At 39.8% G+C, this 13761-nt stretch overlaps 1 protein-coding gene across 1 annotated transcript in view; it reads left to right on the top strand.

The window, feature by feature from the left end:
• The first annotated feature begins 12413 nt into the window (after positions 1-12413).
• The window catches only part of tnfrsf21 (tumor necrosis factor receptor superfamily, member 21), a 65660-nt gene continuing 64312 nt past the window's right edge, over positions 12414-13761 (top strand). Inside the window, exon 1 of the mRNA XM_017439546.3 lies at positions 12414-12705. Coding sequence (XP_017295035.1) covers positions 12676-12705 — 30 coding nt within the window. The 5' untranslated portion in view covers positions 12414-12675. The remainder of the gene's footprint in view (positions 12706-13761) is intronic.

Below are 13761 nucleotides of genomic sequence, written 5' to 3'. Positions count from 1 at the left end.
TATCTGAAACTTGAACACAACCTCCAAGCCTGTAACACAAAAATGGAAGGAAGTGTTTAATAGTAAATGTGTAATAGCTCTGATGATCGTAACACACATGACTCCAAATACATAACATGTTCACACATGCCAATATGATGTCATTTCCTAAAGTAACTCTTTCTCATCAGTGTGTTGAAAAGTCAATTAAAAGTAAATATTAAATAAATATTAGGCCATAATGATGTAAAACTGTGGTCAGAAGTTCACATATATGAGTCATGGGTGTTGATGTCATATTCATTCAGGCTTTAAATGATTATATACATACAAATATATACGTGCAGTTCCACTAATATTTGAGTAAATGTCCCTTAGTAAACAGATTTTCCCAAAACAATGTGCAAAAATTTTAATCAATTTTTTTTTTTTTTTAATTGACACTCTTTAAGCCAGTTTGTCACAGGGCTGCAAAAGTTGGAAACAAGTTAGCGATGACAGATTCCAAGAAAACAGGGGAGACTTTCAGGTGGAGTCTCACTGAATTCTGAGTGTTTGCAACCAAGCCTGAGCATTCAAAGACATCTGCCCTAATTTATATTTTGGACATAGCCAGCATGTCGAGCAACTGCATTTTGACAACATAATGAAAACAAAACACAGCCTTTTTTCTTGCAAAACTGTATTGTAGACCATGGAGATTATTTTGTTGCCCACCCCCACACACATCATACCTGCCTCAGCCCTCTTTGCACCCACTTTGGCAGCCACCCCCCATGTTTATGATTTAATTTACTTAAATATATGTACACTTTTAAAATGAACATATATAGATTTGGGCTTGTCTTTAAATTAATATTATTTATCCTTGGTGCCATTGAACATTCAGGACTATCTCTGCATGTTAAGACAGAAGACTTTTAAAAATGCAGTTCTAATCCCCCCAAAAAGCAATACATTCCTACAATTATCTGATTTTTGCCTAAAACCCAAGCAGGCTTGGTTGTGCTTTCGCTACAAGCAGCAACTGCTTCAACACACCTGAACTGAAAGTCTGTGGCTTGTCCGTATTTACATGCCGATTACAGGAGTTGGAAAACATAAACAATATAAAGGCAGAAAAGAAAATTTTGAAAATTTGTTTTCACGCCTAAACACTGAGTACCACCACAATTGTTATGAGACATTTTTAAGACTCCCATGTGAATGCTATTTGCAGTTTGTCTCCAACAGTCATAGTCCATTGAGATGCTTTACAATTACCTCTTGGTTATCAACAATTTCACCATCCAATCAGAGTTTGACAGCAACAAGATGACAATAAAGTGAGACAGACGTAAAAGAAACGGATAAAAACTGCTCCATTGTTGTTTTGGTTTCGAAGGCACAAAGTGATAATGGCTGCTACATCATTGTTTCCTAAAAATCTGCATTTCTCCAATCTACACGGAGAAAATAAAACCTTTTTTTTTTGACTCAATTTTTGTAAAGCATTTTAAAAAGCTCCATTTGTCTAACCAAAAACCTTAGTATGCATATGAAAAAAGAAGTGCAAGTGCATCAGGAAATCTTCAATTTTAAAAATATCTGGAGCAGTGTAGACAGTCTCAAAATAAAAGGTGCTTTCAGCAGGGTGGGAAAGCTGTGCCAACCACTGACGTGTGTCTATTCACTGAATCCTCTGCAGATGGGAAGTCGAAAGAAAGAGTTGAAGTTGCAATTTAGCAGTATACCAATATAGTAAACAAAGTGCTGCAGCAAAAACCTACTTGCAGATGTACATATAAGCAAACCACCTTCATCTAAGGCCTCATGCGATGAATATTTGGGTTTAGCTTTGGTGTGTTTCTAGGAGACTCCACTTAAAAGTGTAGTCTGGTCATTTTTGAACTGATGTTCTGCCAAATAATTATCAAAGGTTAGTGCCTAATCGGTCGTAATGTTAGTCAGAGTGCATGAAGTATGGAGAAAAGGGCAGAGGTCTTTGACCAGGCTGGGCTAATAGCTAACTAAATGAGAGTTGTTGTTTGGTTGAGAAATCAGCAACAAACTGAACAAATGGAGTCATGCTGAAGTGTAGTGAATTAATATTACCTAATGTAGTGTTCATTCACACCAGTATGTTTTTCTGTGGCCCTTGTTTGGCTAGCCTGGGTGAAGACAGCTGATGAGGCACAAACGATTGCTAGATATTTGACAGAACATCTTTAAAAAATGACAACACCATCCCTTTTAACAGCTTCCATTTAAATCCCCAAAATATTGCTTTTGAGCACAATGTCTTTAGTCATCTGGGTGAAAAGTGGGCAGTTTGAGAGGGAGTGGAAGACTGAAAACGAGTCATGAAAAGCACTTAGCTGGCACTAAGAGCTTTAAAGAAACCTTTACACACACCCTGGGTGGGCACTTTGAAGCCAGGTACAAAGTAAACACTTAACCACAGAGCAGAAACCAGACTCAAATGGAAACATAATGCTTCACATTAGAGGGCTTCCCCAACAGAAACACAAGAGGGAAAGGACAGGTTACATAATATACAGATTATTATATGGAAGGCATAAACATCTGCTGTGTAGTATTGGTCGATTTTGTTTGGAGAAGATTTAGGCTCTGTCAACATGGGAATGGTTTTTGTGATTAAACACAACCAGCTATTGGCAGAGGCTGTATAGGCCTAGAGTGCCACCTGCAGGAGGGAGTGCTGCCGTAAGCCCTCAAAAATGAATAGATAAAACAATAAATTAAATTACTTCACAGTTACAGCGTTGTGGCTCATTTTCCTTGTTTCCTCATGGATGAAAAAAAATTGTAGAAATAGTGCCGTGTTTACATGGATATTTTTAGAAATGACAAATAAAAAACTTGCTTTCGAAAGAAAACCTTCTTGTGTGGAAAAGGCCTTAAAGTCAATGCATTTTGTAATTTTGTTTTTTTTCCCAACAGCTGTGTACTGAAACCGACTGCAGCAACTTTTCTTCCAGGCTGCCATTTTTTCCCCGTGCCAGCTAATGCATGTGACGCACACATCTGTGGACGAACAACAGAGTAAGATTTTCACAGGATGACTGAGTGAGATGATTAATAGCAGCCTGTCACAAAGAGTACTGCTCAGTTGTTTGTTTTTCCAGCCCTGATTACAAAATTATATTGGAACAATGCTCAATAAAAGAAAATAACTGTTTGTAGAACATGGCCATGAATCAACAAACCATCATGCCTCAGACAGATAAGAGAGCTTCTCATTTTTGCCTTTAAAATTACACAACTCCAAAAAGTGGTGGATGTGTTTGGTTTTGTGTGTGCGTTTGCAAAATATCTCATGTACCACTGGATAGATTTTAACTTTCAGAAAGGAATCAATGGATGTACATGTAAGGATTCAGAGTTTTGTCTGCGCCCTACGGGCGTGTCCTGTGTCTCTTCCTCCACAGCTGACGTCTATCTCCCTGATGAGCCCAGCCAGTATTTAAGCCTGCAGCTGGACTCAGTTTTTCTCTGGAGCATCGAGCCTTATGGGTTAGAGGCTCGCCTCAGACACTGTATTTCGCAAAGAAAGTTCTTGCTATGTTAACCTTTGTACTTTTGTCACTCATTTTCTCTGCCTCAGGAACAGCTGTTCCGAACTTTGTAAATACCTGCCTGTCTGGATCTATGGATGAACTTACCTGTTTGGACTTACCTGTCACTGGATACCTGGATCCGCTTCTGGAACCCTCTTCCTGGACCTGGACCTCACTGTCTCCAAGCCGCACTACTTGCCTCACCTGTAAGAAAGAAATGCAAGAAACAATTAACTACGTTTAATTCACAAAAACCTGAATCTGTACCCGAGACTCACCTTGCTCCCTTCCTGCTGTTTCAGATTCCCCTGGCCTCCCGTCACCTAGCAAATTTTGGGAACCTGTAAATAAAACCACTTACCTTTACTCTGTGTCTGGTTTCCAGTCTCACTCTTAAGACAAATCCTGGTTTATGTCAGTACATCTACAACTGATTATCTTTTGGAGTCAACTTGAGTGAAGATGGTCGCCACAGGTAATTGACCTTAGCAAACACAAAAATGGCTGTAACTAATTGAGCTAGGTGCTGAGCTAATTCGGCTATCTGGTGTGGTAGCAGAGTATCATCCCCAACACATCCTGTACTCCAAGTGCTACCTAAAGCACAACATCTTTGCTTACAACTTTGCCAAAAACTATTGGTGTAAACCCTGTTTGTCTGTTACCAAAATATCTGAAGAACTACTGGACAGATTTCATTGAAATGTTCAGAAAATTGATTTAAAAAAAAAATATACACCTTTGTTTGGCTAGCCATTAGCCTAGCTTGGACAAAGACTTATCCTTTTTTCTGTACTTTGTGCTCTGCAAGTGATATGACTGATAATGTACTAACTATTGATAACATCACCTCAAAAATGACCAGATTAGTCTGCAAACAGGTTTGTTTCTGCAATCATCTACATGGGTAAAAGCCAAGCAGACACAAGCATTGCCAATACTGCAAGAACAACTAAAAATATGATTAAATATTTAGATAAGATGGAGTTATGTCCCTGTATGACAAATGCACTTCCTGTGCACATCTTGTGTCATTCCTGCTTAATAGTTGCACTTTTTTCAGATACAATAAAGACAGTATCTCTCTGGGCTGAAACTGTTGGACATAAGTTGGCAACTCAAATTTACAAGAAAACAGAATTCAGTGAGACTGTAACTGAAAATTTGACCGAGTGTTCCCAAGCGATCTGTGCAATTTTGTTTTATGCTACCAGCTTTTGAAAACTACAGCCTGTTTTTGTGTGCACGTTTTGCAAAACTGGCTAAGCTGTCCACATTACTTCATTACCTACAGCCGTCCACATCATACCTGCCTCACCCCACTTTGTACGCACCTTGGCAGCTGCACCAACATTTACGATTTAATATACAGGAGTACCCCTTTCCAAATGAAGATAGGCAGACATGGACAAGTTTTCTAATAATTACTACTTTTCACTGGCATGGTATTTAGACCTCCCGCCTCAGATGTCTGTGATTGAGAGAGTTTCCATGCAGGTGTGGAAATACAGCTGAAGGGCTTTAGAACTTAGCTTAGTTTGGAAACTAGTTTAGTTTGGAAACTAAACTGAGAATGGTTCGAGACAACTGTGACCATACTGAGAGAAAATTTGTTGCACAAATAGTTTTGAATGTTTTTAAAAATCAAGCGACAAGACAGTTTCCTCACGTGCGACTCACATGGGGAAACTAAGAAACAGAACCCTTGCAAACATTTTGAAATATCTTGAATACTCCCTCATGAATGTCATTCACTAACAAGTCTCCAACAGCCTCAGCCCGTTGAGATGCTGGCTTAAGAAGACAAATACAGTGAGTGCTGCACATCTGAAGCACCAGTCCTCTTGATGTCACAATTTGCTCACGCCATGAGTGATGCACCCGTACGCTGGGGCCATTAGCAAGACTTAAATGACTACAACCCTCTCAAATTTGATATTGTTCTGATAAACATAACTCCTCAAATCTGAAATTATGGCTTCAAAGTCGCACCAAGCAGGAAACTCAAACAGTCAGATAATAGAGCAGGTATTTTCCACATCCAATAGGTAAACAAGAGGGTAAAAAGGAACTTTTTGCAATCGTTGTCTCCTGCTTGTGTTCCTTCCCCTGCCTGGCTTCTTTTTACAGATGTTGCTAAAACTATGAAAATAACAGACCTACGCTGTAATAAACTGGAATTAGCCTTTAAAAAGAATTACGCCAGCACTGATTTAAATGTGTGCCAAGATGGCTGTTTGTGTGCAGGGTGGGCTGCTGTTTGTGGCTGCTGACAGTAAATGGTTGTATACGAGCTTAAGAGATTTGCGCGAGCGTGTGTGTGAGTAACACCGCTGCTGGAGCTGTTTGAGAAGATCTGATTTAAAAGGGCACTCGTAAAAAGACAAACACGTGCACAAACGCCCCGATGACTGGGAGCCTTGGTGCTCCCCCTCGCATCTATACACTCTCGCAAACACACGCAAATCCCCTTTCCCCACATAATGGCCTGTTTTAACCTCAGTTCTATAAAAGGCAACTTCACCCAGTGACTGCAGTCTGAGGATCTGTGTGGCCCCGCAGCCTATTGGGGGCCCGCTCGGCTCTGCAGCATGACTGAGCAGCACTTAGTCAGGACATTCAATCTGCAGAGTTTATTCTCTCTGGCGTGACTCATTTGGTTCTTTTCAGTCGTGTTTTGTGACTTTTCTTAAGAGGAATTAGATTTGGTAGTTTGACTTCATGGGATTTGAGCTAGTGACCCAGTTAATCTCAGTTCAAGCTTCCCCCACAGTAAAAACAAAGTGACACGTTTCATCCCTTTATCTCTTACACCCCCGTCCTTCCCTTCAGTTTGTGTCCACTACTTTCCGCTCCACGTGCAGGGCAGATGGTGCTCTACTCTTCTGTCTGCTGCTGCTATTTCTAGAGATGGCTAAGACCATGACCATGCCAGATCTTGTGTGCACAGACTACTTACTGGTGGGCCAAAATGCTGCACATATTGTGTCTGAATCTCTTAACAGAAGGCTGTATGGTCGACAGGTTGACCACTTAGAACAGATGACTGAGCGGCTGGCACTGTTTGCTCCACTGACACATATCAGATAGTTGTTGTTCCACAGTTGGTGTCTTAAAATGTAAAGTAAAGATTAGTTCAGCATCAACCAGGGTTACATGCAGGGTTTGTGTTTGAGATTGTGTTGAGCCTATTCAGGTCCTGTCAGAGAATCTTTATGATCTCTATTTATGCTTCATGTTGGATGGCAAGCTTTTTTGTTACTTTTTTATAATGCTGGACAGGATAAAATATGGCATTTCAGTGATTTAATGAATAAATTGGCAGCTAGAACAGGACTGACTGAATGAGGCCTTCGGAATGCTGAGAAGACAGTAAAAAGTAGTAACAAGGTCAACCACCCACCCTCTAGTATGTTGCTCAGTCATTTGGATAAAAAGGAATAAATGGATAAATCATTTTATAATTTGGAAGACTGAACATGTCATCTAGTAAAAATTAGGAGATCATACATATAAATNATATATATATATATATATATATATATATATATATATATATATATATACACTGACAAGTGTCTGTTTTAAGACAAGCCATGATGTTTTTCAAATACCCACAGTTCACAAGCTACCTATACTGAACCAAACAGTAGTGAATAAACAATGTTTTGTGTTAGTGAATTAATTTTTGCCTGTCTTTGTTGATAGATTAAACATTAAGCCTAATCTGTAGGGGTCAGGTTAAACCACAGTTTATATCACCACAAAAACCCTCATATTTTTTTCTCCACATCATGTTATTTTCACCACAGTCTAGGAACCTATCTGCTGTAGTCTGATGAGGTGAAGGGAGTTTCAACTCTGCTATGTATCAAACTGACACAGTGACGCAGCCTTGTGAAGGATCAAGAGAGAGAAAATTTAATTTATAAAACCCTGTTAACTTCATACTTGCTACAACCCAGAGAACTTCAATGTCTGGTGGTGTAAATGTAACTTTCTGTATGTGTGCCACATAAAAACCCTATTGAATTAATAAAATTAACCTCCCTCTCACAGGAAATACAGGTTTTCAGGCCACTGGTAAACCTAAGATTCGGAACATGTAATCACAAAGACTGTTAAATTATTTAAATGTTGGAAATATGTTACTGAGCTCTTTCTGAAACCAGCAAAAGCCACTCAGTAAATCCCTAAGGCTGATTTGGGGGAAATCAAGTCACAGTTTTGTGAAATGGAAGCCTGCCTGATGACTAACAGCCATTACTAGAAGCTTTCCCACATCATTGCAGGAAGAGACAAAGCCCACTGACTCAGATTACCCATGAGGATGGAATCTACCCCCCCTCATTTTGTCAGAGGCAACGGTGAGCTCCATTTGTACTCAAAAGTGAGAGTTTTTGAGTTCCAAGTTGAACAATCAGTGGAATGCCCCCTTAAATTTGAACTCAAAAAGTCAACCCTGACAAGAAAGTCAACATTCTGCCTTACACATGAGAAGTGTGTCGATTTGCATCCTATTAAATTTGTCATATACACAGTACTGTAAAGACTCTATTAGGAAACCTGTTTCTACAGTGTTTGAATACAAATAAAGCAAAGAAATTCAGCTCGTAATAATCATTAGCCAGGTTCCTAGGGGTGTAACAATACATATATTTGTATTGTGATGTTTTGGTCAGAAACAGTTTTGAATGGGCACAATGAACTGACAGTGAATACATCAGTCACAAGTGAAGAAAACACTCCTTAGTTTTTGTTTTATTTTATTGTTCTTGTAATATTTTTCTAAGCAATAACTTTCTGGAGTTTGTCAAATTTTCTGTTTGACACATGGCTCGTGGGTTACTTATTACACTTCAGATTGGATAAAAAAAGACAGTAAAGTATGCTTTTTTATTTTATGGTGAATTTACCAGCTAACAAATCCTACATTGCTGTACATGACCTGCTACCTTAGACCCTCCCCACCATCCAGGTTTGGTTTTTTTTTTTGCTTCTGTGAGCGTTATTGTCTATAAAAAAGAAAAGCACAGGACCTTTTGACATTTGTTTCTTTTCGTTGTTGTACTGCACCATACAGTACCGTGACTTAGACATATTGCTACATGCCTACTGGTTACTAAACACAACAGTTATCAAATTGTAATGATTTCTCCAAGCTGCAACTGAAACTTTGTTAAGTTAGATGTGATGTTGTTCTCTGATTTGAGTTCTAACTTGTGATGTAAATGGTACACATCATAAGTATATTAAGGTACCAATGGCTGCTGTGTAGGCTAAAGACCTGAAAGAAAAAACCAACACAGACAAAGAGAAAGCTTTGAATTTAAAAACTAGGCACAAACAGGAAGGAACTGGTTTGTCAAAATAAAGTGGAAATGAACCTGAAAACTGTTTGTAGATTTGTGAAACAAGATTGTATCAAGAATTCAATGTGGCGAAGTGTGGTTGGACACAAAATATTTTTGCATTACTGAGGGCAAATGCCCAACAGCCTCCATCCTTCTTATATGGTAGAAACATAGGACCACTGGGAGAGTTCTTAGTTCTTACAGAGTAACTGGGATCAAATAATGCTTTTGTCAGACATGAATTGTAAGTAAATGAAGAATGAAATTCAGAGAGAAAACGTTCTAGTGTTTTATACCAACAGTAGGGCTTTAAACAAGTTTTATAACCCGCAACATAAAGTAATAAAAGCATTTTCTGATGTCAATGTGTGATTACTCACAGAGTTCTTAGAGCTGTGACATACAGAACTAATGTGATGTCCAGACAGTCTTGAACAACATCAGGGACTGACATGACTGTGTCCCGTAGACTATCTTTTAATAATCCCCACTTTATAATATAATTTAGCATCTTTACAGTTTTTGACTCAACTGAAAGATCAGGGAGCCTGACCAGCCATGGGAGGACCTCAGCATGAGACAGGCAATTCATAAACACATTTGCCGTGTGTAGACAAATGTTGGACATAATTTGATGTTACCCCTCATCAATCGATGTGTCACACTTCTGGCACCACTCCAAATTGAGTCATCTCTGCTCTGGAGTTAATACTTGCACGTTTGAAGGTGAACCTGTAAACCAATTAATCGTAGAGACTGGCGAGATGACAAGGGATGTAAAAAGTCCATTACTTGTGTCAGGATAACAGGTGCATATGCTATTGGGTTCTGTAATGCTTGGTGCACAATACAACAATTTTCCCTTGGTGCAGTCTGCTTTGTTTGACTGGGATGTTCATGACGTGTGTGGGTGGGGTGAGTTTATGTACCCATTGGCTCCAACATGGGGACACTGTGACATCTATGTGTACGACCTACACTGGGTAATTCAATGATACAACCATCTGACCTCATGGCAACCTACAATGTGACTCAAACAAATGCCATCATGTTAGTAATACTGTCCAAGGCGTCCTCTGTGTCTGCTAACCTTTGTTCAGTGGTTTGGCTGAACAAAGCAAGTGATAACACTTTCATCCCACTCATAATATCACCACTTATGCCCTCTGGTTCCCATTGTAGACATGTCAGCTTCTTGCAAACTAATTATTTACTTCCCCCATCACTGCTCTGTATGTGGACTAATGTCGGACAAGGCACAAATCAGAATAGCACTGTGACGTGTGTCCACAACACAACAGCTAGGCAATGATCACAGATGTAGATTTGAAAATGACTACTGTTTCAACTCTGTGATTACATAAAGTGATGTTGCTAAAATTATGATAGATAAATTTAACCTAGTTCATATTGTGAAAACTTTTTAATAATTTTTTTTTTAAATTTAAACTACACACTTGTACCTATTCAAAGTGGACAGAAGAATTTCTTCTTGATTTAAACCACAGACAGAAAATAAAGCCAAACAAGATCTATGTTTGAGATCCATTTCCTGTGTTGACTGGAATAAACTGTTGATTACAGATCTGATCATTTATTAAGTCGCATTGTTGGGTTACAACATTTTTACATGTAAGTAAAGGAAAGATTGCCTTCCATGTTAAAATTGTGGGATTTTTAATTTTTTTTTTTTGTCAGCACCACTTAAAGTGTTGGAAGACCCTAACACATGCCTATCATGTGACTGTTTTGGTATAAAAATGTGAACCTCAAGATGAGCTGTAATCAGAGTCCATCCATCCATCCATCCATCCATCCATCCGTCCATCCATCCATCCATCCATCCATCCATCATCTGCCACTTGTTCCAAAGTAAGGTCACTGGGGCACCAGGTTGAGCAGGGAAACCCATAAATCTTTTTCTCTAGCCAGCTCTTCCAGTTCTTCTGGGAGGATTCCGTCTGATGATCTTGGGCTCCATTCTTCTCTCACTCGTGAACAAAACCCTGAGATGCAGCTCCTCACTCCCAAACCCGCAGCAAACAGTCCATCCTGTTCCGACTGAGGTAAATGGTCTCAGAATTGGAGTTGTTTATCCTCATCCCAGCTGCTTCACACTTGGCTGTGAACCGCTCCAGTGAGAGCTGGAGATCACGGCATGATGACGCCAACAGGACCACGTCATCTGCAAAGGGAAGAGACAGAATCCTTAATCAGAGTTACTATTGTTTTTTTTTTTTCCTGTTTTCATTTATTTAGGATCTTATGGGCAATTGGGCATTTTCCTGACATTTAAAGGCTTCTGTAGTTATACCAGGGAAAAGACAAAATTTTCTATAATTTTATGAAAAATATGATCCTGTTAGAGTGAAAACTGGACAATATGGCAGCTTAACATATAAAAAAGATATTTTAGCTTCCCCTTTTTTTGGGTTGATGTGTGTTGGTTTGTTTAACGATACAGTGTGTTTATTTCTTTGAAACAGTACCTTTGAATTGTTCTTTAGAGCAGTTTCATCCGTCACCCTTTATGTTTCTACATTTTCCCCACACTGTATCAGTGTACATTATTTTCAGTCAGTTGATGTGTATTTCTTCACCATGTTGTTGCAGCCCTGAACAGGAATACAGTGGGTACAGAATATGACTGGCTGGCTTGCAGGATGCATGAATAAATGGATGTGTGAATGGCTGTGTATTTCTTAAATAATAAGCACATTTCAGACATGGCAGCCAGTATCAGTTCCCCAATTTTTCATGTGGCGCCATCTTTGTTTGGAGCATTAACATGCAGTAAATAAAAATAGACAGAGCAACTCCATTAAATTGCTTTGTCCAAAATTGAAGCCAGAATGTTAGTCTTTTTGGGTGCTGCCATTTATACTATATTTAATGGAATTATTAAAGTTCCATTAAAATCTGTCCAGTGCTTCATGAGATGTTTCGCTAAAAGACAGAGTGAGTTGTCTCCAAATAATTTAAAACAAAGACTTTGCACATTCTGTTAGTGCTCAGTGTATGGGTACTAGTCGCAGCTACTATCACACCAAATTTTAGCTTAGGATGCGTAGAAATTGGCAGTTATGGCTACTTGTATGTATTTTAGGTTTGATGAGCTGTGGTAGCTGTCTTGAATCGGACTGACTCCGAAAGTTAATGAGTTGTACATGTACATACAATTATTATTTTCTGCAAGTTTCATTAAAATTCGTCCAGGGGTTCAAGAGATATTTTGCTAACAGACAGACACATGTGGAGCACTCCACATTTCCCCACTTGAAACTACTTACAGTCGCATATTTAAAAGCAGTTGAAGTGGAGTCAGACTGCCTGGGATCACCTCTCACTAACCATCCTCTCTCCTCCTTATTCACAAGCGGTCTTTCAGTCCACGTGCACCCTCCTTCGGGGGCTGCGGTTGGCCGCGACGCCGAGGCCGAGCCCCGCCCCTCCCGCGCTGACGTCACCTGCTGCGCTTCTCCTCTGGCGCTTCTGCGGAGCGGACGGAGCCGCAGAGCTCAGCGACCGAGCCGGGACGGGGCGTCCGTCATCACCGCTATGAGCATGAAGAAGAGCGTCCGTCCGCCTCCTGAAGCCTCTCCGCCCGGAGACTCAGCCTATAAAAGGCCGCTGCCTCAGAGCCCCGCTCAGCTGCTCTGCTCCGGCGCTCCGCGGACAGGGAAGATGATGATGATGATGATGTTGATGATGACAAACATCTAGACATGAGAAGTGTTACTGGGGACGTCTGCACGACCCTCATGCGTGTTTTCTAAGTCAGGATGATGCCCGCCGTGTGTGTGTCCGCAGTGGTGAGTCCATTCAACTCTGGGACTCTTTTTCATTCTTTATTCTAAGGACAGGTTCTCCTTTTAAAGGGACAGTACCTGATTTTTGCTTGTTTGTTTGTTTTTACCACTTCAATCAATTTCAGATCACTTATATTCAAGCGAATTTTGTGTTTGACTGTTTAAAACAAATAAATACACTAAAACAAGATTTTAACTTAAGGTTTAACAGCTCCACGGTGAATAATTGACTCAGATCTGGATGAACAAAACAACTCTTTCCAGTGAATGGATGAACAAAGAAAGGACCCCTTCGCAGTTTATTGTTGTCCTGTTTCACTTGAAAAAACCGAATCAGTCAGTAAAACGCAATCTGTTCACTTCCTGTCACAATAATTTCAGATTTCGGACAGTTTGTAAACGAGTAATATTATATTCTTTTGCATAAAAATACACATAAATCTGCTGTGAATAAGAAACAGCCTCTATTTGTAACCTGTGGCAAGAATTTATGGATTTTATTTTTTTATATATATAATTTTGTTGCACATTATCACTGATTCTGTTCATAACTTTAATGGAAAGAATTTCTTGGTGCAGCCAGGGGGCTGAAGGGGTCGGCTCTGTGGCCTCAGGATCCTGTCTGTTCAACTTCCGGCTGGTGTGGTCCTGTTGGCGTTATCATGGCGTGATCTCCAGCTCTCACTGGAGAGGTTTGCAGCCCAGCGTGAAACAGATGGGATGAGGATCAGCACCTCCAACTCTGAGGCCACAGTCCTCAGTCAGCAAGGGGTGGACTGCTCTATCCGGGTTGGGAGTGAGGTGCTGCCTCAAGTGGAGGAGTTTAAGTATCTCAGGGTTTTGTTCACAAGTGAAGGAAGAATGGAACATGAGCTCGACAGAAGGGTCGGTACAGCTTCTGCAGTATTACATACAGGTGCTGGTCATAAAATTAGAATATCATGAAAAAGTAGATTGATTTCAGTAATTCCATTTAAAAAGTGAAACTTGTATATTATATTCATACATTACATACAAACTCATATATTTCAAATGTTTATTTCGTTTAATTTTGATGAT

The sequence above is a fragment of the Kryptolebias marmoratus genome, linkage group LG19 (genome assembly GCF_001649575.2).
Source record: "Kryptolebias marmoratus isolate JLee-2015 linkage group LG19, ASM164957v2, whole genome shotgun sequence".
Classification (NCBI taxonomy): domain Eukaryota; kingdom Metazoa; phylum Chordata; class Actinopteri; order Cyprinodontiformes; family Rivulidae; genus Kryptolebias; species Kryptolebias marmoratus.
This window is presented reverse-complemented; position numbering and strand designations above follow the sequence as displayed.